This window comes from Falco punctatus (genome assembly GCF_963210335.1).
Source record: "Falco punctatus genome assembly, chromosome: 7".
NCBI classification, from domain to species: domain Eukaryota; kingdom Metazoa; phylum Chordata; class Aves; order Falconiformes; family Falconidae; genus Falco; species Falco punctatus.
In genome coordinates, this window is record NC_137587.1 from 46,117,567 (window position 1) to 46,144,916 (window position 27,350).

Below are 27,350 nucleotides of genomic sequence, written 5' to 3' on the forward strand. Positions count from 1 at the left end.
GGGTTTGGCCTTTCCTAGGCATGTTCCTTCCTACTTGTTCTCCAAGCTGTGGAGTGAAGGCAGAGGTCCAAGCTCTGGGCCATGGGCATATATGAGTTGTCTCTGCCAGCTGCAGAGAGATGCAGCCAGGAGTCTTAAAGAGGGGGAGCGGGCACTTCCAAAAAAGAGACCAGTCACTTCCAAAAAGGAGGTCGGGTGTCATGGTTTAACCCCGGCCGGCAGCTCAGCCCCAGGCAGCCCCTCGCTCACACCCCCCACAGCGGGATGGGGAGAGAACCCAAGGGTCAAAGTGAGAAAACTCCCGGGCTGAGACAAAGACACGTGAAGAGGCAAAGCAGAAGCCGCGCACAGCAGCAAAGCAAACCCAGGAGTTCACCCACCGCTGCCCAGGGCAGGCAGGTGCTCAGCCATCCCCAGGGCAGCCGGGCTCCATCACGGTGACGGGGGCTTGGGCAGACAAACGCCATCCCTGCCAGCGCCCCCCCCTTCCTTCTGCTTCCCCAGCTTATATCCTCAGCATGACGTTCTGTGATCTGGGATATCCCCTTGGCTAGTTTGGGTCAGCTGTCCTGGCTGTGTCCCCTCTCAGTTCCCTGTGCCTCCCCCCGGCCTCGCTGGCAGGGCCCAGGAAACCAAAAAGTCCTTGATTTAGTATAAACATCACCCAGCAACAACTAAACACATCCACCCAGGTGCTATCAGCATTGCTCTCCCACCACATCCCAAACACCAGCCACTGAGAAGAAAATTAACTCCATCGCATCTGAAACCAGGACATCGGATAATTCTGTTTCTGTTCAGTCATTACCTTGGTATGGAAGATGGCAAGGATTTTGCCATCCTTGGGGAAAAACTCCTCATTTTAGAGCCTGAATTATTGCATTAGTTACTGCTGGGAACGGAAAAAGATTTCTAAGTCATAAACTTGTGATTCTCAGTATCTGAGGGAGAGAAGATACTCGTCATTAGTTTTCCTCGACGAGACCTCCATATTTCTGTGGTGTATTGGATGTAAATTGGAGCACAGCATGTGTAATTGGGAGGAGAGGACATTTAAAGGGAAATTGGTGACAAGTTTATCAGATTGTATGGGAGTCCCAGCTGGTCTTCAACATTCCACTGTTTTCTTTAAATTCTGCAGCAAACTGTGGCCAAGCATAAAACATGTTATTTTGGAAATGAGTATGAACTTTTTTCAAAATATATTAGAGCATTTTCTGCAGTCTGGGATGTGACTGTTGGCTCGGGATTAAGGCGTGCAGCTTAGCCATGGACAGTGCATTATTTCTAGGTATTGTCACCTTGCACTAATGCTATTGAGTTCTGCAGACAGTGCTGAAATACGAAGGTGATGGCGATTGTGATATGAGCACCTCTATGTGAATTAAAGGATACTTATTGTATAGCTTGGGGGTATCTTGGTCCTCTAGCTTCCTATACTTGATTTGCTGTTTATGGCAAAAATGTGGACCATCCAGCTGGTTGCTATCCTAAGGAAGCGGGTTGAGGAGTTGGGGGCTGTTTTCAGAGCTATGGGTCCACTAGTGAATACGCATCAAAATCCACCTGAAGCTGTTGATGGAAAAGAGTTTGTAATGCCTGGAGGAGGGTGTTTACAGGTTCTGTTTGCTTGATGTCAGAGCATTTATGGGTATCTAAATCTTATGAAGAGCCTCATTAGACAAAAATGGTTTTGTGAACTTTATTGGCTTCCTTACTACTAGATGTAATCACAGAGTAATGTAGATCAGAATGGACGCCCTGGATGTGTCTAGCACAGCCATCTTGCTCAAAGCAGTGCTAACTCGTCCAGTCCCGTTTTGAGTGTTTCAGTGTAAGTAATCTTACTTATTTTTCCTTTTCAGTCTACTGCTGAAGGGTTTAAAGAAGCCGTACGATATGTCCTCCCACGACTCATGCTTATCCCAGTCTATCATTGTTTGCACTACTTTGAGTTACTACAGGTAAATGAAGCCGCTCTTGTTTTCTGCTAAAAGCATTTCTTAGTGTGGAGAATCTCAGCTTTTAAATAGGCAATTAGGTTTAACACTGCTTCTGAAAATTGAAAGATATAAAAATGTTAATTTGACACCAGTTAGTATATGTCTGAAAAGTAAAATCATATTAAAAAATCTTCAAAAGCACCTGTTGCTCTGATACAAACAGTTGAAGTAACTATATTTTGTTATAGAAACCTTTATTCAACTTGAATGCTAATATAGTTTAATGTGCAAATCTAATTTCTTCTTTCCTTGAGTTCTGGATTTTTTGTCCGTTCAGAAAAAGCAAAGCATAATTCAGCTCGGTAGTCTCAGTCTCAAGTCACACTCCAGTTGTAGCTCAGCTGATCTTATTTTGGGGGTTGGGGAGGCACTCCCTTTCAGCAGAGTTAGAATAACCCATTCCTAACGTTCAACCGTTTGACCTGAGCCCTAAATAGAAGGAATACAGCAATAAGTCCCGTTTTTCATAGCATACCGCACTGTCTCCATATTGAGGAGGAATGAAAATAAGCGGTATTATTTTATTTTCTGTCTTCTGAGAAATTACATTAATGAAGTGTCAGGCTTTGTGGAATTTTGATTCAGATGATAAAAAGTTATTCCTGTAGGACGTATTTCAGGGGTCTTGCCATGCAAGTTGTTTAGGTTGGCATCTAGTCCAATGATTTTTGAGCATTTCTGCCTATTGAGGCATTACTTATTTTAGAACAACCTCTACTGGTTTGACCACAGGTCATTTGCACATACTTTATTCTGATGTACGCTAGCAAGGTGGTTCACATCATAGATACTTCCCTTGGGTCTAACAGCTAAAAGCCAAAAAGTAACGAAGCATGTATCTTTTTGCTTACAAGCAAATGTTTTTGCTGTGAGTTATGAGAAGAGAAGCCAGCAGTCAGCAGAAATATTAACATCTGAGATCTATAATAACCGGTCTTGAATAAGAAAAAATGTTGCTGTAGAAAATGCAATATCTTGAAAAATACTTAATTGAAGCTTTTTTTTAAATGGCTGGGGATAATGTAAAAAAAGTTTCTATGTGCCCCTTTGTGTTGGGAAAGTTTGTAATGCTTGCCAGAGTAAGTGAATTATTAACTAACTGGGACACACTTGAACTAAACAGGTGAAATATCCTGTGGCTATAGCTGACATTTTGAAATAGCAACAGAAATGATACTTCTAAGTTCTCAATGTAAAAAAAGGATGCTAGCAGTGTTGTAGAGGTGTGTTACATGGTCTTCCTTTGTGTTTTGAAGGATTTATTTGTATGAAGGAAGAAAAGGAAACTTTGCAACATAGAACTTACTTGTAATACGATATAAAATGTTCTCCAAAGAATCTTAAGTAAAAAAAAATAGCAATTGTTTTAAGACCAGGTCTGTAGTTAATATCTGGCACATATTCCTTTTTTTTCTTTTTATTTTTTTTAAGTTCAGTCTTGTTTTCATTATCTCTGCTGTGATTTTTCGCATATCCTGATCTAGATAAGTAAAAACAAGGATGATTTATTTTGACCCATGAACCACACATCTCCAATGTATGGATTACAAATATTTTGTAGAAGGGTTTACATCCAAGTGATCTCAAGAAATTTGAGATCTTTAAGCATTTCTATTGATAGTCACTCAGTTTAAAAACAATTAACAAAGCTTAAAAACCAAACCAGTCAACCCTTACTCTCTACAGCTACCTGAAAGGAGGTTGCACTGACGTGGGGGTCAGTCTCTTCTCCCAAGTAACAAGGGATAGGAGGAGAGGAAACAGCCTCCAGTTGTGCCAGGGCAGGTTTAGATTGGGTATTAGGACAAATGTCTTCACTGAAGGGGCTGTCAAGCACTGGCACGGGCTGCCCAGGGACTTGGTTGAGTCACCATCCCTGGAGGTGTGTAGATGTGGTGCTTAGGGACAGGGTTTAGTGGTGGGCTTGGCAGTGCTGGGTTAACGGTTGGACTTGATGATCTGAAAGGTCTTTTCTATCCTAAACAATTCTATGATTCTAACGGTCAGTGAACTTTTCTCTGGATTACTGCACTGTCTCTGTTGAGAACAGAAACTTTACATTGTCACAGCTTTAATATTTGCCTCCATAAAGCTTTTGTGGCTATAAGGACATCTTCCAAAAGAAAGTAAGCTGCTCAGAGAACTAAAGGGTGACAGCAGAAGCATGGCAGCACGGCATGGTTCTGCCAGCCTCGCTGTGGAGTGAGCACTGACGGCTTCCTAGATAAGTTGCCCTCTCAAAATAGTCTTAACTTCCCGTTCGTAAGGGTCATTGCATACAACAGTCCTCTGGAACTTCTTAAAATGTTCTTCTTTCACATTTAAAAAACATAATTGAATTAGTGACCTGTATTATGCTGAAGGTCAGGCTAATTAATGACCCATTGTGTCTTAAAGCTGGGAAATGGAGTGCATCAGTATGAAATTAAAGAATGAAGTCATGTGCTGCAGCTTTGGGAGAACCTCAGCATTTAACCAGCTTTACAAGCTGCATAGTGTTTGTCGGCTTTTTAGGGCAACGTTAACATATATGCCTTATTGAGCAGTTTTGTATGTTTTCAGAACTTAAGATTAAATGCTTTGCATGCAAACTTGGTAGTTTTTTCTTCAGAGACAGGAAGGGGTGGTTACTATTTATGTTTTAAACTGTGGCACAGAGAAGACAATTTGGTTTTGATACCCTGTCTGAAATCTGTAATGCTGGAGGAGTTCTCTGTCTCTTAGGGGCTCAGAGGCTGCTCCTAACTCCTGTTAATATTGACAGGATCAGGTTATACATGCACATTCTTCAGTTTCCTCCTGTCTTTGAAGAACAAAACCTGGCAGCTACTGGAAAAACATTTTGTTGTTTCTTTTATTTGTTTTAAACTTGAATAATACAGCAGGATGCTGCATGAAAGATAATAGTAGGTGATGCCTTTTTTTAACTAGGGAATTTCAGCAGTGAAAATGATTAAATTTGACCTTTATCCACAATATACAGGATTTCTGAATAAAAATTCAGCTGCAGAGGCTGACACTTGGCTGTCTCGAATCTTCCTAACATAGTGAGCATAAAGCAGAGCAGAAATCTTAAATACCACTCTGTAGTGAATAATGCTAAACACAGAGTCTTTTGTTGTGATCAATTTAGTTGCAGGTTTAAAATCTGAATTTTATGTTGTAGTTTGAAAACATCCTCAATTTACAGCAGTTATTTTTAAAAAGCAGAGTGGTTTCAGGAATAGGGAAAGTGTTTATTTAACAATACTGATATATTATAAACTGTTGGTGCTGCTTCTTTGTTACTATTGTATTTGTCTTTAGGAACCTTGGTTGAAAAAGACCTAGCAAAAATGGCAGCTGAAAAGCAACAGAATACTCATATTTTCGTGGCTTCAGTAGAGAGAGAAGCAAAGATTGAGACTGTTACTTCTAAAGCCAGTTACCAAACCCCCCACTACTGAATTGGGAGGTAAATAAAATGACAAATGATTTACAGAAGCGCAGGCCTTAGTGTTCGTTCTTTTGCAAAACAGCAAAACTAAAATAAATGAAATTAAAGTCTGAAAAACCTGAAAATTCTTTCAAGCTGTAAAACTTTTCTCCTTGGTGCAAAAACCTGTCTTGATGCAGATCCTGCATCAGAGGCTGCACAGAGACTCCTCTTTGCCTGAGCAAGAGGCGTAACAGTTCGGTGTCATTTGGAGACGCCCTTGTTGAATTTGTTTGGGTTGGTGGCTTTTTGGTAGCAGCCGTATGGAGGTCACTAGGAAGCAGCCTTTTTACACCTTGGGTCAGAGGGCAGGCCCTGGTGTCACTTCAGTGGCGATTCCTTGATCAAGTATTGGCAGCAAACGAACCTGCCATAGGTTGTTCTGAAATGGATGATGATGGCAAAGGTTGAAGGAAGTCACACTGAAGAAATGAAAGTATCTTGAAGGAAAAAATAGTGGTAGTGATGAAAAGCTGTTACATCTTGCAAACAGGTAGCCCAGATATATTCAGATGGCGACATCTTTAATTGCTGATCAGAGTATTTGGGTTTAAAACACTATGCTTGAGGTTTCCCAGCATGAACACCTTAATGCTGGCAACGTAGAGGAGAGCTCAGTGTTTCATCAGCCTTTCAAGCTCCAGGTATGCTTTCATAAATGGGTCTGTAGATACCAGAGTTCCAGAAAACGTTAGTCGTGGAATGCAGTGGAAAGAACTGAAGGGGTCATGCAATCCATTCAAAGCCTGAGCAAGGTGTCAGTTAGGTGTACCATTAAAATCCAGGAGGTAAGCAGAGGTCTGCTCGGAGACTCGAGCAGTTATCTGTTAGAGTCCAAGAAAGCTTTCCCATGTCAAACAGGGAGTATATCCTTCCTTCTCATGTGACTTGCAGGCACAAGATTATCCCTAATTCTTGCATGTGACTCACTGTGATGTTATCGAGCAACCTAAACCATATGAAATTCTGCCTTTTGATCTTTTCTGCTGTTACCTGATCACTGACTGACATAGAAGCCCTGGTCAGTATTCTGCAGGATCACATGGTATAATTTAGGTGAACAATGTTCTTCATTACTGTTTTATGACAATTTTCATTCATTCATTCAAATAGAATAGTTAATATTCTTAATCCATCGTTGCTGGTATTTTAAATACAACTGGAGTAAGCAGAACCTCCTTTCCCCTTTTCTAAAGATTTACATCTTTTCTCTGTCTAGCAAGCTTGTCATGTGCTTGCGTCCGATATTTAATCAGAAGGATGCTTGTTGAGAACTGGCATTTGGAAAAGGAGATGTTAGTCCAGTGATTACAGAGAATGAGATGTGCTTCAGGTGATCTGCCTGATCTTCAGGAATCTAAATACATTCTGGTGTAGAAATGGATTAGATTACTTCCAGATGTGAGGTGGTTGGTTTTTTTCTTTTTTTTAATACAAAACAGGCAAAACGTGCCATTTGATGTGTGTTAACTGCCAAACACAGCCCCCTTTGGAAAGGGGATGCAAGAAATTCTGCTCAGGACATGTGAGCAGAAAGACTATTTAATCAGACTTGGTAGCTTTTCCCACCCTTAGGATTTTGCACTTGTCATCTTTTCACACCATTTTTATCTTTGCATTTCTGTGGCTGATAGTAAAGCAAAGAAGGGTTTCCACAGAGGTAGACATCTTTTTTTTCCCTTCCCTGTACTGTTCCTCAGCTCATAAACTTCCCCAGAAATTTTTGGCCATGAAACTTTCATTTCTCTAACATTAAAGATGGAGGTTGTTTGGGCATGTGAAAAATAATAATAATAAAAAATTAGTAATGTAAGTTACACGAAGAGAGTGGACCAATCTGGTCAAATCCTGTTCTCTCAATTACTTTTAGAGGAAGCTACATATCCTTGCTGAGGGAATATAGTGGGGAAAGGAAAAGAAGGCTTCTGCCATGCTGAGTGATTGTAAGTAAGATTTCTCTTAAAGTATGTAGGTAAAACAGAGTTCATCCAAAGCTGCATGGCATATTGTCTTGATTTTGCCCAGCAATCTGTTTACTTGAGCTTTCTTTAAAAAAATCCACATGATCTTGAACGTGAAAGAGGTTAACAAGAAAAATCTTTTATTTGTGTCTGGGGTATTTTAGGAGTGTTAACCTTAAAGAATGCAGAAGAGGAACTCTGTGGATAGGCTTTGCACAAAGCATATTGCTACTATGGGTATAGAGACCATATGAAAGCCTGTTGAGTTTCCTAATTGAAGACGTTTCTGCCTAGTGGTGTAGATGGATCTAGTTTTTATTAAAGGAAAATACACTGATTCTCACTGTCTTTACATTTTGCTGTTACTAGCAACTCTTGAATTTCAGACTTTTTTTTTTTTTCTTACTATGTTCACGTTGTGCAAAATTGACATTTCTTCATGAAGTAGATGAGTTTGCTGAATGCAAGCTGAGGCAGAGTTTGGTAAGAAGCAAAGAGAGATTCTTGCTCTTTCTGTCTTGAATTTGTTCTGAAATGTTGAGATTGACTCATTGAAGAAACACTACATGTAGTTATATAAAATTGCATTTAAGTCTTGACTATTTCAAACCTCCAAACTATTTAATAAAATTAGTTGTGAAAACAGGACATTGTGGAAAAGATACCAGGAAAAAGTACCTGACAGTTAGCACTGGGTCTCAGTAAAAGGGTAAAGGGTTATCTTTCTAAACGCCCTCCTGCTCTCTCCTGTTGAGTACCTACGGACTTTTCCTGAATAGCTGACTTTTTTTTTTTTTTTTTTAATTAGATACATGCACGGCTGGTCTTGAGCGTGCTTCTAGTAGTAACTCTTGCGTTGACTTGAAGTCCCTGACTTCGCTGAGTACTGTAGCTAACACTGTGTACGCATGTTTGTCAGTTTTCCTGCCCTTCTATAAATCAGACAAATTTGAAAGAAAAATGTTTCTTATGTCACAGCAATTGCAGGAATGCAGTGAAGACGAAGAGGATCGGGAGTGCTTAAAACAAGCCATTACTGCTCTTCTGAATCTGCAGTGCAGCATGGAGCGCATTTACAGCAAACACTCCCCGAGACGTCGGCCTGGGTAATAATCCACAAAAGTACCCTGGTTTCCTAGAGCAGGAGATAAAGGATGTGGAAGGAATTGTCATTTTTTTCTTGTTAGATACTCTAGTTCCTTTTCAAGACATGTCTTTATGCCAGTTTTCTTTGTAAATGGAGTAGCAGCCCAAAACCTTCATGGTCCACTTCTGTGAATAATGTCAGTATCTTGCTCCTTCCCTATCCAAAGCAGCATGTGTAGGGCAAGGGCAAAGGAATAATGATATAAATTATTCATTTAGGGTTTGGGTTTGTTGTTGGGTTTGGGTTTTTTTTCTCTTGGAATGGCAAATGTGGAATGTGCCCAATGTGACTTTTTCTTCTCTTCGTTCCAGGGAGCCAGTCTGTCGCTTCTATCACCGACAAATAAGAAGCAAGCACTTGGCCATCAAGAAAATGAATGAAATCCAGAAAAATATTGATGGCTGGGAAGGCAAAGATATTGGGCAGTGCTGTAATGAGTTCATAATGGAGGGTGGCTTGACAAAAATAGGAGCCAAACATGAACGCCACATCTTTCTCTTTGATGGTTTAATGATCAGCTGTAAAACTAATCATGGTCAATCGCGGCTTCCCGGTTACAGCAATGCGGAGTATAGGCTGAAGGAAAAAATTATCATGAGGAAAATACAGATTATTGATAAAGATGACACAGCTGAATATAAACATGCTTTTGAGCTGGTATCTAAAGATGAAAACAGTATACTGTTTGCTGCCAAGTCTGCTGAAGAGAAGAGTAACTGGATGGCGGCGCTGATTTCCCTCCAGTATCGCAGTACTTTGGATAGGATGCTTGATTCAGTGCTACTGCAAGAAGAAAACGAACAGCCGCTGAGGTTGCCCAGCCCAAGTGTGTATCGTTTTGTAGTGGAAGACTCTGAAGATAACATTGTTTTTGAGGACAACTTGCAAAGCAGGAATGGCATTCCTATCATCAAAGGAGGAACAGTTGTGAAACTAATTGAAAGGTTAACGTACCATATGTATGCAGGTATCCTGTACATTCAATATATATATGTTTTTTTAAGGTCATGCTTGTATGGTTGATGATATTAATCCTTTTATCTTTTGTTTGTTGGGGGGGGTTTCTGTGTGTAGTTAAATATAAAGGAATATTTGCAGGGGGAAAAAAAATCCCACTATCTGTTACTAAATCAACTGGTTTTGCTAGCAAAGCCATAAGAAAATTTTGGGTATGCAAGCCCTTCACCTCTCCCTCCCTGCTTCCTCCCCAGCTCCACCACCCCCTCAGAAAAAAATAAATTTAAAAATCAATGGTCTAATAGGAGCCACCAGTGTGTTTCCTGAGACCATCATGGCTAAAGCAGTGGTGCTGTTACAGGCTGTGTGACTGTGGAGGAAGAAAAAGGTTGGAGGTTATATTTACTGTAATTCAACCTGCTGCTTTTTGAAGTCCCTTAGCGTAAAAGGATGCAAAGCACAATTGTTGGTTTTTTTCAGACTTTCCTGTGAAATACTTTCTTAAAGCCACAGAAATGAAACCTTGAAGTAGTTATGTGAAGTGCTAGTGTTGGTGCAAATGTTAGATCTTAGATTTGGGGTGAAAGGCATGCACTGAAAGGGGATGGAGCGCAGCTGACCCAAGGGTGCTGGTGGAAGTGGTGTGCAATTTTTAGAAAACTTCTCAAATACTAATGGTTTCTTTTGTGCTTTTTACAAAACTGCCTCCTATTTAAGTTAGTCTTTTTTTGTAAAACTAAGGCTAGATGGGCTGGAGGTGTATATGTTAAAAAAAATTAATTTAAAAAATAGCATTTCCTGGATTGAAGCTCAGTATTGATGCACCTGGTCGGTATGGAAGTAATCCGCAGTTGTGTTGTCCGTGAGTCCCAAGTCATCAATTTCTAAAACGTGGTGGATTTTGGTGGCTTGTAAACTTTGTTCTTTTCCTGAATGAACTGGTGTATTCGAGTATTCATTTACTAGTGTAACTTCAGTTTTTGTAGTGTGAGTACTTGCCACTTCGGCCTCAGGAATCTTCAATGAAAGCACTGCCTCTTGGGTTTCTCTGTGCTTTTTCCAAACAGCGTTTGGAGCCAAGACTAACAAAATCCTCTCCCTCAGCCTCCACAAGGGCATTTTGATGACTAACAGCATGTGGAAGGGACTCTCAGCAGATCGTGGTGGTGCTTTTTGTTTGTATTTAGGTCAATATATGATTTTTTTTAAAACTCTCAGTTGATTGTTTGCATTGGTGTCAGACTTGTTTGAAGCAGGCTTCACTCCAGCACATGGGCTCCGCATCCGTGGAGTGACCTCTTGTCACGTTGAAGAATTCCCCAGTAGATACGAGGATATTGTGGGAAGTAGCTAATGCAGAGTTAATAAACTCTTGGATTTAAATTGTGAGCCACTAATAGTAGCACATGGCTTGGATCTTCTATTTTATTGAGAATGCCATTTACAAAAATAAATGGATTTCAAGAATAATTTAAAGGATCCTGCACAGCTTAGAGGGCAGAGTAGCAGCCCCCATTTTAAGAGAACTGCATATCTTGCCTGCAGATCAGAGATGCTACCTGCCTGTTCAGTGGTAAGAGGAAGATTTACTTTCAAAATGTCTTAAATAGTATTGAAGAGTGAACGTAGCTGTGACATGGAAGCAGAACAGGCCAGTGCACACTCAGCAGCATTATCACAGAATGAGAGCGTTGTTACTTTAAGCTTGCAAGGATGTTCCTGTATATGGATCCCTCAAAAATGTTGAGCAGTGCTCTGCAGGGAATTTAAGCCTTCTTAAAAGCAGTGTGTGTCTTAATCTTTTGCGGGCTTATTGAAAGAAATGCATTGCCCACATGTTGAAGGCTGCTGGTGTAAGCTTACCTGCGCCTAATGCGGATAGATTCAAGACTATTTACAGAACAGGAAGAAAAAAGAAACTCCCAACACCACAAACCCCACACTTCTGGGCAGGCATATGCATAGGCACTTCTCTCGGCCTGGTTTTCCTGTATTTCAGCATAGTTCAGCATTCGTTTGCTGCCCGGCAGCACTGGAAGCAGCTGCACGCCACACAGCAGCAGCATCTTTGCTGCTGTTCCTCTTGTGAGGGAGCCTGCTGCAGGGATGTCAGGACTAGGACCAGATGATGACCCTTGGTGACTCCCAGTAAAGCCATTCATCAGCTTGCTTATCCACCATCTAAGAAACTCTCTACAAGAGAGTGGAATGACAAGAGATTAAGGGAAAAGAAAAAAATCTTCTTTAATACTTCTAATATAGCAGAGTGGGCACAGTAAAACGCGCGGTGGCTTGCGTCTCATGGTAACACACCTACCGTAGCGGTGAGAAACTGCGGGAGGGAGGTGTGGTGGCTTGTGGACAGGCAACATCTGGAGCTGCTGTAGGTATTTGCTTTGTAAGGACTCTGCTGCTGATTGGGTTTTCCCTGCTGGCTGCTCGGCAGAGGGTAGTTGTGTGCTGGAGCTAGTGTGCAGTCCCCCCCTTGCTGGAGATTTTTTTTAACAACAGGTGAGACACAAGTTTGGTTGCAGTGGTGTAGGTATTTTTGATGTCTGGAGAGTAGGCAGCCTGGTTCTACCATGTTTTCTTTGTCTTTATGAAAACCATGGAATAGCTGTATGTTCAGGAGAGTGTAAGTCAGTTTGCGTGCCAAGACTGAGGCAGAGCTCTTGAGAGAACATCGTATGTACAGTTGAATCCTTTTCCAGGGGAAATGCATGAAAGAACTAAACGAAAATTTCACAAGGAGTATAATTTTTAGTATTTTGCAAATTACAGTGCTTGACTTACAACCTTGGTGTATTTTCTGCACTTAAACTTTTTCTGTGAAGTGTATGTGTATTTTATTTCTGATATTTTGCAATTGAGTCATTTTCTTACTCTATCCTTACAGATCCTAATTTTGTACGTACTTTCCTTACCACGTACCGCTCCTTTTGCAAGCCCCAGGAACTGCTGAGTTTACTGATTGAAAGGTAAGCAGTAGTCATCCTTTCTGAAGATACCGAGAGGCTTTTTGTATTTACTTACTCCTTTTTTGCTCGGGTTCTCAGTGCCACGTGGCACGTGTTTTAGTGAAGTTCATAAAACAGTAACTTTTAAAACGGGACACAATGCAAGCTTTCTTTTCCCACTTTGTTAAATTAGTTACCTGAATTAAGTATTAGCTAGAGCATCTGGAGTGCCTTCAGCTGTGGGGTGGTAATGTTCTGAACTGCTAACCTTGATCAGGAGAGCCTATTTGAGTATGCCTGTGCCTTGTTGCAAACAAGAACAGAAATGTTCTAAGCAGTTTGAAAGGCATGGACTCAACATAAACAACATTTTAATACAGTGTGATAAAGCTGCTCTTAAGCTTCCTTTTAATCTTCACTTAATCAAGCTACCAGGTAGTTAAAAACCTTATATCCTAGTCTAGACGTCTTGTGATGACCAGAGAACTAGTGAATTATCAGGGTGAGAGCTGGGTGTGTTAGCAGTACCTAGCTAGAGGAGGAGGGAATTCCAGGCAAACTGGATATTAGATGAGTGCTTGAGTTTCACCATGCGTTTGTTTTTTGGTTTGGTTGGTTTTTTTTTTAATGCAACTGCTCTTCAGGTCTTCCATAAAAGGTTTGTGTTTTATCTTAATTGCCATCAGTTTTTTGGTGCTTTTATTCATAGGTTTGAAATCCCAGAGCCTGAGCCTACTGAAGCAGACAGGCTGGCGATTGAGAAGGGGGAACAGCCCATCAGCGCAGACCTGAAGCGGTTTCGCAAAGAATATGTCCAGCCAGTACAGCTCAGGTTTATTTGCTTTTAAATTTGTTCTGTTAAAGCCAGATTTTCGTTCACTGATTATATGGTGATCCTGGAGACAGTAATCTCTTCTGGAGACTGCTGTGCTGTCAAGTAGGGACTTATCACTGTCTGCAACCAGACTAATATCCCAAATCATGTTCTGATTAGTCATACTGACTTCTGTTGTTGTTGCAACTGTACTTTGGTGTTCTGCCGCTCACAGCTGTGATCACCAGCCACAAGAACGTTGTATGGCTGCTATGTAAAGTGGGTGTGGGTGAGAGATGTATAAATGAAAGTGTTTCTGACTGCATTTTGAATGGATTCCTTGTTAACAGGCCCTATGAAGATAGTTTCTCTGTTTCCATTTCTTTCAGTCCTGCTGGTATTAGACTCTGTTTCCCAGCCCCGTTGATGTATTTGCCCACAGACAGGGAGACTCTTGTCTGTACTGCACGTTGCAACAGGCTGCAGTGAATCTTCAAGGTCTTGCTGACCAAGCTAACTTGGGGAACAATTAAGTGTTTCTAGCATGAATGAGGCTAGTTGTTTCCCTGATAGGGGACCAAGTCAGGAGGAGACACAAATCACAACCACTGTTTGCTAGAACAACTTTTATTCATTAAACTGTTTTTGTCAGCAGCATCAAGGTGTTACTATTAATGGCAGATAACTATACACACAGTACCCTCAGTTACGCTGTTACCGCATGCAGCCTTTCCTAGCTAGCTGTCTGGAGCCACAGCAGCTTGCTCAAAGTGAAGGATCATACTGACATGCCAGTACCTTCAAGGCAGGTGTTCAGAAGGTCACTTAGGGGTCCCATTTTTGTCAGATACCTGTGTGTATACATACGATGAGTACGTATGTAACACTGTAGTTTTCATTGATACATAGCAGCCACCACCTTCATGGATGGAGTCCAGGTTACACATCCTCAGTGTAACTTTGATGCTTGTGTGTGCTTGTGGCCGTGTACAGATTTATGAGGCCCTTGATGGTGTTAGTTGTGGGTTCAGCAGGGCTTCCAGCCTCCGCAGTTCTTGGGAGAGGGAGAGCTTTGCACACTGCCTCGCAACACGTACTTTTCCTGGTTTCAGCTTGCTTATTTATCCATCCACATAGATGCCCATAGAGCCCCTTCACAGAAACTCACACAGAGTGGGCTTCTGTGACATAACTGGCTCAAGAGTTTAAATATCATTGTATTGCTTTTGTTGCTATTTTTTATAGCTGCCCCTGCTGATCAGGGTTGAAGTTGCTTGGGGACCTCCTCACAGTGCCCCTTTGCATGGTACACATACATTTTCCTGCAGCACTGTTGACTGCCGTAGCTGAGCAGGACAAGTGGTTAACGGTGAACTGGAACCTGTAGAAAAGTGTGAGGCAGAAATTAGCCATGTTTCTTGCTATTCATTTCCAAAACCAATTGAGCACTTTTGCCTTCGTATGTTATCTTTGAGCTGTTTGAAACCCGTGCCCCGTTTCAAGGATTCCAGGGTCTTTGGTTACGGTTTCTGGTTTCTTTCCTTGTTTGAGAGGTGTGGATGCTTCTTATCCTGACAGCTACTCTTTGCTGTCTAATTCATGCTACGGGTGGTGATCTCAGTCCCCTTACTGGTGCCCTCTTCATGAGATGTGGTTTAAAGCTGCTATTTAACACGCACCCTTCTGTGGCTTACTGTTAATCTTTGAATTTAGGAGATACGACATGTTTTTGGGAGCTTGAAACTCTGTCCTATAATTGAAAATAATTGTCTGAATTTGAGCCGTTAGGTTGATAAGCCCAGCACTTTGTGTAATTCGAGCATTGTTAATAGCATTAACCTCTGCTTCTGAGAGCTAGGAGGTATGGGAGGAAGGTGGAGAACACGAAGATGCTCATCCCTCCCTCCCTTCCTGCCTCCTCTCCCAGAACTTACTCCCCATCTAGTAGAAGATGCTGTAGACGTGCTGTGCAGTGCACAGGCATGGAAATGGTGATGTCTTTGATTAGATGAAATGTGAGGTCATGAGAAAGAGGAGGTGCTAAGCTGGAAATGCGGTCAGCAGAACCAGGCAATCTTTCTTGCTTTTTCAGTGTTCCTACCATGGTATCTCAAAGGCAAAGACTGATTAGATAAGATCCTGTATTACTGTTGCTGGGAACTTCAAAACTTTGCTCCTTGGATGGTTAGAAGCTGTCATTGATTCCAAGCCTGAATGTTCTGTTTGCGGAGCCAGCCTTTCACGGGATAGGCCTTATTCTTTAACTTATAGGGAAGAGGAGAACTGGTGCCTCCTCCGTACTCATGCTCTTCGTTCGACTAAGCTAAACCAGCCAGCTTCTCTAGTGCTCTGACTCACAACAGACTGGCAGGTTACAATCAGTTGTCTGCCCCATCCCTCTCGGGTGTTCTTGCCCCCCAGTCTACAGGGCTCTGAGCCACTGAGACCAGTAGCCTGATACGCAATTAGCGCTGGTTTACCTCGGTGTCCGGAGCTGCAAAGAGTGGAGGAGTTCAGCAGCACTTGGCACGCAGCTGAGCCACTTCTGCCAAGGTGATGGGGCAGGAGTAACCACATCTCACTGTAAGCATCTCCTCCTCTGAGTCTGTTAAATTCCCTGTGCCAATTCCCTGTTGAATTGGCACAAGGAAGACAGTTGTACTAGTTGAGGTAGGAGGTTTTTGCTCACCCATCGTGTAAGATGATATGGTACACCCCGATAAATCAAAATTTTGAGGTATGACCTCAACTTGTTTACCTGAAGAAGAGGCGAAACAGGTTTGTATTCTGATACATCCTAAGCATAGAAGGTAGAAGAGCAGTTGTAATTCGTTTTTAGAGGCTTGTTTATTAAAAGTCTGTTTTAGAAAATGTAGAGAAAAATCAAGAGAAAGTTTAATGTTATCCGTAAAGGAAGTACTGGATGTAGAACAGCCATTTGTGTAACTAAAAAGATGTGAAAGGAGGGCAGTACACTTGGAACAACTTCTAAGGTGAAGTTTGTGTGTAGGAAAGAAACAATTGCAAATTTGTTTCTTATCAAATAGGAGAACCTAAGTAGCCTTTTTAGTAAAAAACAAACAAACAAACAAAAAAACCCACAAAAAACCAGAAAATTACATTAGAAATACCAATTTTATCTGATCTTGATACGTTTTTTCCTCTTCTGAAACCACCTCAACACTAGCATTCTTTCTATAAAAATTAAAAACCCCACCAAATATATTTATGCTAAGACTGGAAAATTAGGTTTAAATACCTGGGGATTTCTGTGGTCATTGATGCCATGCTTAGTCTTTATTCTGCCCCTTTGTCCACGTGTATTTCAATAGTCATCAACTACATGAATCTGTAACTCCGCATTTGTAGAATTGTGTTTCATTTGGTGTTTACATGGGATGAGTCTTGGAAGTCAAGAACAAACATAATTTTTTTTTCCCTCTCCTTCCTTAGAATATTAAATGTTTTCCGTCACTGGGTAGAGCACCATTTTTACGATTTTGAAAGAGATCTGGAGTTACTGGAGAGATTGGAGACGTTTATTTCCAGTGTAAGAGGTATGGCAATTGGTGGTCCTGTTTTTCTTCCACATTTTGGTACAACCTGCTGGTCTAATCCTGGCAGGTTTTTGACATGGGAATATCTTTACACGCATGAGTAATTTTAATGCCTTTAATTGAGCTGTTTATGAGACTCTCTTTTACATGAGCAAGCTTTGGCCTGGAGCCTAAACAGCTACCAAAAATGACTTTTAAGCATTATGATATTTACCTTAAGTGTATTTACTTCTGGACAGTAATGTTTGTCCTTGCCTGACTATAATTCAGACCGTCACCTTTTTCCTCCCTGTGTTGTATTTGTAGAGAATTCCTTCCCGGTTGGATACTGAGACTGATTTTTCCATCTTGTTCTTTTCCCATTTATTGAAAGTTCTGGCTGAAAATCATTATCCTTGTAGGAGAGGATACTTGACCCATTTGGTATTGCTTCCTCTGGAGCAATCCCTTATGAACTGGCAGGTTTTTTTGGCAGCCTATGTGGAGGGCAGCAGTCTTGGCATGTCGATTTTAATCATCATCCTGGCAATTCTACACTTTTCAGATTGCCAGACCATACATTGGGCAATATAATCCTGAGACAAACTCGGAGAACAGTAGTTTATCTTTTGCAGAGGTCTCCATGCTAACCATTGCTGACCAGAGAGAAGTAATTACATTCTGGTTAGTCTCTTAAAAGGTATTTGTCTTAAACTGCTGAAGGTACTTCCCATCTTGTCCACCATTTTGTGTACTGTAAATGTTGGATTGATACTGTAAACATGTATTTCTCTAATCTTTTTGTTCTGCAATGCACTAGTGCAGCATGTTGCAAAGTCCTCACTTCAAGCTTGTTTACTTTTTTAGTTCTCCTCTTCTAGATGAAGCTAGCAGTCAAAGTGGAGATGGTTGCAGCTCAGGGGAAAATGTAAAATATAATGTATACAGGGTCACTTTTTTTCCACACCAAAACTGTCAGTAGATGTGGTTAAACACAACTGGGAACCCAAAAATTTGTTCACATGGGTCTGTGTTTACCAACTGATACAGGTGCAAGAGCCCATAAGAAGAAAATAGGGAACTACAAACCTAATTAATTTGCATGCAGAAATGCAGAATTTTGAGTGCATGCACAATTGGGGGGGTGGTTTGGTTTCATTAAATCATCAAAAGTCTTTTAAAATGGTATTTAAAAAGTTGTGGATCTTTATTTTTTAATGGTTTGTCTTTTGCAGGAAAGTCCATGAAGAAGTGGGTGGAATCAATTGCTAAAATCATCAAGAGAAAGAAAGCTCAAGCAAATGGGATTAGTCACAACATCACCTTTGAGAGCCCCCCTCCCCCGATCGAGTGGCACATTTGGCGTGTTGGGCACAGTGAAACGCTGGACCTCATGACTCTGCATCCTATAGAAATTGCTCGACAGCTGACACTTCTCGAGTCCGACCTGTATAGGTAGGGATTGAACTAATACATGTGGGTTTTAGATGACTTGAACAAGGAAGAGTTCTAATGTGTAGAATCAGTCAAAAGTACGTCCCCTTGAATGTCAAGAGTTTATGGGAAGGTGTTTTCTTGCAGTCTGTTTGGTATCAAAATATGTAACAGGGAAAAAAAGGGGGTTTTAGTCTCCATATCAGCCTTCTGACAAGATAAATACAGGAAGAACAGTGAAATATTAGCAGCAGATAGTGCTAACTTGTATTGTGTCCTTGTTAAAAGCAAATTCAGTATTACATTAATCAGAAATGCTTGTTGCATCATAAGAAGAGAACACTATTGTCTCTGCTCCTTTCCTTTACAGCTGCACAGAAAAGGCCTGGGTGTTGTATGCATATAGCCATAGCATGTACCACAATGTCCTCTAATCTAATTCTAAAGAGGGTTTTTTTGGTTGGTACCATAAGTACTCTGCTGTTTCCTAGCTCTGTTGTTACCTGTGATAAACAGAGCTGCCCTTGATGAGAGAGCTAGGTTTTGCTGGGTGGAAATTCTTTAAAGTCTTACAAAACTCAAAGATGAAGCGTGCTTTCATGCTTCAGTGACAGCAGGTTTTCTGCTGAAATAGGCCACTTCTCCAGCGGGTTGCTCAAAGTACTTCAGCTTCCCATTTTAAAAATGTAACTATCTTTAAGTTGCTTTCTTATGCTTTCAGGAAATTAAACTTAGTCCTTTGTAATTTTCTTATCTGAAAACACTTATTCAAAAACGCCAATTTCAATTAAGATAAAAATGTATTTCCTTCTATATCAAATACTCGTCAAAAAGTTATTTTAAGTAACTGCTTTGCAGTAGATTAGATCAGATTTTATTTGTGAAATATCAGGTCATAATTAAGGGAAGAAATAATCTTTTAATGCAAACACAGAACATGCAATTACTGTTCGTATTGAGCGTTTTTCTGCATCTTGCTTTGTCATTATCAGGGCAGTACAGCCTTCTGAACTTGTTGGTAGTGTGTGGACTAAAGAAGATAAGGAAATTAACTCCCCAAATCTATTGAAAATGATTCGTCATACTACAAATCTTACTCTTTGGTTTGAAAAGTAAGTACAGGCGGTAATAGTGTAGTGGCGTTAACTCCTACTGATATTCAGAGAGAAACATTTTTCTGCTGTTTGAATTGTATTGCCTTGAATCTTGAGATAGCTGTAGAGCATTACAGAAACTTGAGGCTTTGGTTCGGGGGTGCCTCCATGCCAATCGCACATGCTTCCTCTTCCTGACACAGGAAGATTATTTTTTTTCCCCAGTTATGTCCACTTGGTCAGCATGGGTCCTACTCGCCTTTCTACGGTACATCAGAAGGTGTTGAAGAAGGTGTTGAAGGCAGTGCGGGACCTGGCACTGCTTTTGTACATCTCTCATGAAAGCACTGTTGAGTCTTCTCCCCCTGTCTTTGCCTCTTCCTTCTCATGGGAGGTGATTAATTAAGTACTTCTGAGGACGTGGCCAGCACTGCCGAAGGGTGCAGCAGCATGTATGTGTGGACTTCACTAGCGAGTTCAAAACGCCACCGTAGATCCAGTGGCATGAGAGTCACCCTGCTTACCCGTGATCTTGCTTGGGGTTTGCTTTATTGTTTCAGAGGATATGCCAAAACCTTTCTTGGCTTTCCAACTTGAACATATGTAAGAAGTGATTACATAAATCTGTGCTCAAGATTCTTGAAAGAGAGCCAAAATGTGCATACTGGGTGTACTGTACAGGTTTTGCTTGGAAAAATTTGATTTAGTAGAAAGCAAAATGTCAGGTTTTATTTATCAGTGTTTCTCAAGTGATGTCTTTTGATTAGGTGCATAGTGGAAACTGAGAACTTTGAAGAGCGAGTGGCTGTGCTGAGCAGGATTATAGAAATCCTGCAGGTTTTTCAAGATTTGAATAATTTCAATGGTGTTTTGGAGATCGTCAGTGCAATGAACTCTGTGTCAGTGTACAGGCTAGATCACACGTTTGAGGTAAGTTTGGGGCATTGCTCGAGAGGAAAAAAAAAACCAGAATCCAGAAATGGATCAGCCACGCTTCTGAAGTGAAATCCATAGTATCCGTATCACACTTGCTTCCAGGGAAGAAAACAAGTGTGAAACGTTCGAAGTTATTTATGAGAAAACATACGAGGTGGGCTGGGTGTCTCAAACAGTTTGTAATGGGAAGCAGGGCTTTTTAGCAGGCGTTTTCTGACGTGTATTCAGCCCGAAAAGGGGAAACGCTGTGGCCATTCGACTGTTGTTGGTGTGTATGCCTTTGAAAGGCAGCGTGAGGCCTTTAAGTTAAATTCAAAATTGAATGTTTAGTTTTTATTACATGTAAAGACCAGGATTATTATGCTTGTAAATTGATAGACGAAATAATAGTCCCTTTACAGTAGCCTCATTATTCATGTGACTAAAGCGTTGGACTGATGGGGCTGTAGCGCAGAGCAAACCGTTTACAATAGAGGTTCTTTCAAATCTGAATTTCAGTTCCTAATTTTTGCTGAGAGCTAGGGAATTGCCTTGGTTTTGCTAACCATGCTGCTGAGAAGATTCGCATCCCTACTGTTTTTTTTCTTCGACAACTTAGGCACTGCAGGAAAGAAAAAAAAGAGTTTTGGATGAAGCAGTAGAATTGAGTCAAGATCATTTTAAAAAGTATCTGGCTAAGCTCAAGTCAATCAATCCACCCTGTGTGCCTTTCTTTGGTAAGTAACACCAGCGCAGGCTGATACTCTGTTGTCGGTCTTGAGTTTGATGCGGGTGTGTTAATACTGCTTGAAGTGTTCAGGGCTGTGTTAAGCTCTAAAAAAATCTGTCATAGAATGTGTGACTTCTGACTTCCTAAGTTTGTAATGGTTTTGAACTTCACAGAATGGTTTGGGTTGGAAGGGACCTTAAAGATTACCTGGTTCCAAACCTCCCTGCCATGGGGAGGGACACCTTCCACTAGATCAAGTAAAAGATGTAGTGTCTCTTACATGGAATTTATTTTTCTATCTTAGAATAGAGATTATTGGTATTATATGGGTATGAATATTACGTTACTGTGTTAAACTCTGCCTCCACATTGGTGATCTGTTTATGGCAATGACCTAAAGATATTTTTTTTCTTAAAATCAGGTTCTCACATGAAGGAGATAAAACATCTTTATTTCAGTAATATGTTGTTCCTGTGTAAAATGTAGACTTGATTCATTCTTGCCAGTTAATAAACTGTTGGAGCCTTAAAGGGAACAGCCCGCCTATGCTCAGACTTCTTTATCATTCATTACAAAGAATGAAATCAGCTCTTGGAATGAAAATGAAAATTTAAAAATGCTTCTCTCTTTATCAGGAATATACCTAACAAATATTTTGAAGACAGAAGAAGGGAATCCTGACTTCCTTAAAAGACAAGGGAAAGAATTAATTAACTTCAGTAAGAGGAGAAAAGTGGCTGAAATTACAGGAGAAATTCAGCAGTATCAAAACCAGCCTTACTGTTTACGGATAGAGCCAGAAATTCGGGTAATCAAATATTAAATAACCTGTCTGGGGATAGGAAAAGAATGTACACAACCAAAAATCACCAAATAATCTTCTAGTACTGGACCTAATCCTGCATGAGCAGTGACCATCAGTGGAGGGGGGAACAGTGGCTGGTAGACAACCAAGTAGCACTGCAAAGGACTTAAAGTGGGGATTTGCTTAGTCGGGTTCTGTGTTCTGGGTGTTGTTCATCCCCTTATAGTTCTGCAGCCTGGTATCAGAGACACTTTTGGCAACAAAACAGAGTGAGTGAGACATACTGACTAAACAGCAGACCTTCTCGCAGAGAAATCGGTTGCCTTTAAAGTGATCTGTACATGCCTGGTGCATTTAGTCCTTCAGACCTTCTGTAATGACACCTCTGACCAGAGGCCATCGACCCTGCTAACAGTCAGAGGTGTGTAGTTCAGCACGAGTACGAACAGTCATTCGGCGTGGCAGAAGCAAAGCCAATGTGGGGATGCACCAGCATCAGCCAGCGTTATCTTTGGAAATGAGAGGGTGCTCGAGTGGTTACTTACCTAAGGCAAAGACTAGTGAATCCCAGAAAATGTAAAGGAAGATGCTGAAATGGCGAGCCCGGTAATGGTAGGTCAGTGTTTTTATATGGAGGTAATAATGGTTGAAAAGAATAGCTGTAAGTACCCAGCCACACTGCCTGAGTGCGCGGCTGATCGTAACTTTTCCAAAAAGCAGCTGCGTGGACAGCTCTGTCTCAGCTAGAGAACAGCAGCAGGCAGGAACCAACGAAGAAGCTGGTGACATGAAGAATTACATGGGCAGTAACACTGCTGCTTAAAATGTTTTTTGCATTGTGTGTTTAATTGCTGGGGACTCGGCTGGGAAGGGTTTAGGAGATTTACAGTATTCATAGGCCAAGAAGTACCTGAAGTTCACGGGACGGCAGTGTTTGGGCTGCAGAAGGAACAAATGGAAAACGCTGTAGCTCACCGCCCTGAGACTCCAGCTGCAGCAGGACTGGCGGGCGCTGGGGGAGCTTTGTCCGTTCCCCTGCCCATGGTGCATGCATTCCCTCCAGTCCTTGTGCCGGCGTGCCTTGCTCTGTCCCTGCCTCTGACCTTCCTGCTTTTGGCCTCCGTCCCTTCCTGTTCTCTGTAGTTCATTGATCACATCCAAAGCACCTCTAAGAAATGGCACTAGCGTAACCTTTGCTTCCACTACTGTATCATCTCTTTCCCAGATCGGTGATGTTAAGGCCGGTGTTCAGGACACTGTTGCACAGCCCTTAACACAGCTGTGCTGTGCGTGATTCACTAGTCAAAAATACTAGCAAACAATTTACAGAAGACTTAATTAACCATGCCTACTTACTTGACGCAAGGTCAACTTACCATGAACTTGATTGTTTCTTGCATTGGATTGTTTTGTGTTTACTTCAGGGAATGTTTTACTCTGTTTTTCCTGGATATAAGCTTCACAATAGTGAAAAGCTGGATTTTTAATCAGTGAATTACAAGCATTTCATTAAAATTCTGTGTGTATGCTTATTTTTAAAAATATTATTGATGCTTGTTTCATTTAGAAATTCTTTGAAAATCTCAATCCTATGGGGAAGATACCAGAAAAAGAGTTTACAGATTATCTGTTCAACAAGTCATTAGAAATTGAACCTCGAAACTGCAAGCAACCACCTAGATTTGTAAGTCTTGTCCTGCAAATAGCTAAAATCCACTAGCCACTACGAAAAAGGATATGTGGTTAACTCAATTCAGAATTCTGTATCGTGAGATGATCTTCCAGCAAAACTTGATTTTAAAATACTTCTATTTCAGATGTTTGTTACTACTAAAACATACTACCTTTGACTAATTTTAGAATGAGTATTTTTTTCCCAAAGCCAAAAATACCACCATTTAAATTTGGGTTTCTTACCGTATAGTCATTTGATGGAATACATGATAACAATTCTCATTTCACAGTATCAAGAAATCTTACATTATTTTGATTAATATTAATATTTTATATTTTATACACAATTAATGTTTTATTTAAGTAGAAGTTAATTTATTTGTCTAAATATTTTATATTGTTGTAAAGACTGAAGAATTTACAAGGCGCAGCCTTTTTGCTGAACAAAATACAGTTTAATTCAAAGGAATAGCAGTTATGTTTTTTCAAAAAATAGTTACTGGAGCCCAGGGTTCTTTTTTAAGCAGAAAGATCACTCTCTAGAACACTTGGGTTTTTATATGTTGTAACTGTACTGGAGCTGGAGAAATACCTGATTTTTGGGAGAGCTGTAAGTCATTTTAGCAATCTGCTGTTGGAGCAATATTACTGTAAGATGATATTACAGATATGGCTAGAAAATGACAAAAATTACTATTGCAAAAATGCTGCTTACAGTAATTTCTCTAAAATACTTTCTACAAGTAGATATTCATGCTGTTCAGTCTCAGTCAACTGGGTATGAATTCTTCATAGTTCATGATTTCCAAATGAGATACTCTTCTTGGAATTTCAGGAAGGTCCAGTTCTGGGTAGTGTAGTGTGGTGGAGCAGTGCGCACCACCATAGAATGGGAACATAATTCATTTTCAAAGAATCACCTTTGATCTGTGCTGTGTTACACCTGAGTCTAATGAGGCTTGTTTCAGTCACACTAGTGATGTGTGTGTAAGAATTTTCTCCTGACTAACGCAGAGGATGTAGACAACATGCGCCTGAGTGTGTCCTTGATCTTGGATGCATGTAGGGCCCTGGTGACCTTCGGTGGTAGAAGCACAAAGAGTGTCTTACAGTGCTGTTACAAGGCTCTTCTGCAGGCACTTGAAATACCTCACTCCCAAGGCTGTGACTTGCTCTTCCCTGTGTCCTGATTGGCATGCATCTGAAACTTGACTTTTCGTTCTTCATAGCTCTGAAAAAAAAATAATTTAAAATTATTAAGCTGGGAAAAAAGATTAAGCTGCATCTGTAACTTTTCAGTAAACTCCTGCTGCGTAGATAACAACAGGCTGTAACTGAAGTCAGTTGTAGAAATGCTATACTGCTTTTTCAGTTGTATTTGATCAGAACTTTTTAAAATATCTGCTAGAGACTTGGCAAATTTGCTAGCTGAAATGTTAGCAGTACTAACCAGCTGTATTTTCTCCAGCCTAGAAAAACAACATACCCCCTGAAATCTCCTGGGATAAGGCCTAATACCGGCAGACACGGCTCCACCTCTGGCACCCTGAGAAGTCACCCACTGCCACTTGAAAAGGAACCAAGTAAGATAAGTTTCAGTAGAATCACTGAGGCAGAGCATGAATCAACAGTATCAGCACCAACTTCGCCTAACACACCATCTACGCCGCCAGTGTCTGCTTCTTCGGAGTTCAGTGTGTTTTTAGACATTGATCTCAACAGTTCTTATGGTAAATGTGCAACACGTTTTAATACTTGTCATTATTGTCCCTCAGGCTTCCAAAATGTATTGGTGTGTATGTCAGCCTTTAAAGAAAAATACAAAAAGTAAAAAAAAAAAAAGTTGCAAAACGCAGTTGTGGGCTTACAAAGTTCTTGTGTCAGTATTACGTTTACTGCAGTTTTGAAATCCCTGCTGTAAATAACAGCAAGTTACTTACACTTGTAAAGGAACAAGTGACATTTCCAGTCTTTTTGCCCACTGAAGCTGAGGCATTCTGTTATGGAAGATGTCCCCATGAGGTCCTACTGTGCAGGGGCTACACCTGCCCTACCACATACAGCACATCTGTCGAGAGAAAAGGTGCTGAGGACCTGGCATTCACACCAGTGTGTGTTTCAGGAGTGGTCCTGTGCACTAATCACACTCTTGTGATTCTGTTTTTATTTCATTTGAAGAGAATCCAGTCTGTGTTTTGAGATAGGAACCAAAGTGCCAGAAGTAGGGATAGTCAGGGCACTCACTCCACAATGCAGTCTTGATTTTTTTTTTTTTTTTTTAAAAAAAAAAGGCAGTATTAGCCCAGGTGCACTAATAACGCTCCCAAGCTTTGCCTGTAGCTGTGAGTAGCTCCTTAGTCTTGAAAGAAGCACGTGACAGGTCTTGGCCCTCTTCTAAGTGGGCTGCAGGCTCGGCAGGTGTGTTAAGCCCAGTGGGGGACAAAAGTGACGATTTTTTATGGCAGGAGGACATTTGGGCTGCAGGGGAAGTGAATAACAACATAATATCAGAACATAGAATCATGAAGTTTTAATTCCAGCGTAACTGAAAATATCTAGTTCAGGAGCATTTTACACAGGAAAGTTTAATTTGTGTTAGCAGTCGATAAACTTGGAGTTTGTGGTGATCTTTGAGGTTGTTCACAAGCATATGTTCTGTGCTGTACTGCAGTTGTTCTGTCTGGAAAGTCTTCAATCAATTTTTCATTTAACAGGTAACAATAGCATCTTTGCTCCTGTCAGTTTGCCACAGTCGAGTGAGTACCCTAACTCTATTGTTTCATTTAACTCTGCTTTTCCTGGCTTCAGGAGAGCTGAATGGGAATTAAAATCTGAAATCTGGGATGAAAATGTGGGCTGCATTCATTAGGGTCCTGAGAGGAGTTTTTGCACAGGTTTTAGCTCAAATGTCCAGTAAAGAATGTAAAGTCTAAAAACTGCTCGATTTTAGGTTTGGTTTTGGTTTTCCCCCCTGGGAAACATGACTTTGCTTGCATTTTGAACGTCCTTGATGATTATTTTGTTTGACTAACGCTTCAAATGAAGCAGGTTGATAACTTCCTATTACCACATAGTGAAAATAACTTTTCTGTTACTGGGAAAGAAGAGGTACTGTTTGTACCACAGCTGTGAGGGATATCCTGTATTCGTCTGTGTTTTCAGCTTCTCTTTTTACTCCCTTATTACACAGGCATATACACTTTCCCTTAATAAGATTGAAATTTCAAACTGGAGAGCCCAGGTGCCTGATGTATTGATGCAGAGCCCTGAGCACTTCTAAGAGAAAAAACAAATGCATTGACAAGTCACAAATATGGCTTGGGGCTGGGGAGGGGGTAGTTTCTTAACTTTGAGTATTTTTTTCCCCTCTGTAAAAGGAAGGACTAGAAATGTCCTAAAATGATGTAAGAGTTAATATCATCTGTTCAGTTTGGTGTATTAATTCTCCTGCTTTACAAGTGTTGTAGACCCGTTAACAAAGCCTCTAAATTTCCAAATTTGAATGCGTACCCATATGGCACAGAGAACAAACATTCCGCTCCAGAGTGGCGTGTGGGCACACTGCAAGCACTGTGGTAAACAGGGTAAATTCTGCAATATAGAGAGGATTGCAGAGAAAGTTATTTAAGTGCTCACTAGTTTATTTTTCTGTCCTTCAGCATTGCCTGCTAACTGTTGATGCATATCTTTGATACTGGAAATAGGAGACTGCTTTGTGAGGCTATATCTGATTAAAGAAATCAATGAGAATTTCATACAACTGAAGTTAATTCGTTCATGTTGCTGTTGAGCACAAAGATCTGCTTATTTGAGTTACTTCTGGTTTGGCTTGAATATTCTAGCCTAT

At 40.8% G+C, this 27,350-nt stretch overlaps 1 protein-coding gene across 1 annotated transcript in view; it reads left to right on the plus strand.

Moving 5' to 3' along the window:
- The window catches only part of SOS2 (SOS Ras/Rho guanine nucleotide exchange factor 2), a 56,509-nt gene that overhangs the window by 26,859 nt on the left and 2,300 nt on the right, over positions 1 to 27,350 (plus strand). Inside the window, exons 8-21 of the mRNA XM_080397066.1 lie at positions 1,866 to 1,964; positions 8,418 to 8,545; positions 8,898 to 9,553; positions 12,440 to 12,521; positions 13,210 to 13,332; positions 16,768 to 16,871; positions 18,086 to 18,305; positions 19,277 to 19,396; positions 20,146 to 20,308; positions 20,913 to 21,030; positions 21,660 to 21,832; positions 23,397 to 23,513; positions 24,972 to 25,233; positions 26,218 to 26,259. Of these exons, the coding sequence (XP_080253192.1) occupies positions 1,866 to 1,964; positions 8,418 to 8,545; positions 8,898 to 9,553; positions 12,440 to 12,521; positions 13,210 to 13,332; positions 16,768 to 16,871; positions 18,086 to 18,305; positions 19,277 to 19,396; positions 20,146 to 20,308; positions 20,913 to 21,030; positions 21,660 to 21,832; positions 23,397 to 23,513; positions 24,972 to 25,233; positions 26,218 to 26,259 (2,407 nt within the window). The remainder of the gene's footprint in view (positions 1 to 1,865; positions 1,965 to 8,417; positions 8,546 to 8,897; positions 9,554 to 12,439; positions 12,522 to 13,209; positions 13,333 to 16,767; positions 16,872 to 18,085; positions 18,306 to 19,276; positions 19,397 to 20,145; positions 20,309 to 20,912; positions 21,031 to 21,659; positions 21,833 to 23,396; positions 23,514 to 24,971; positions 25,234 to 26,217; positions 26,260 to 27,350) is intronic.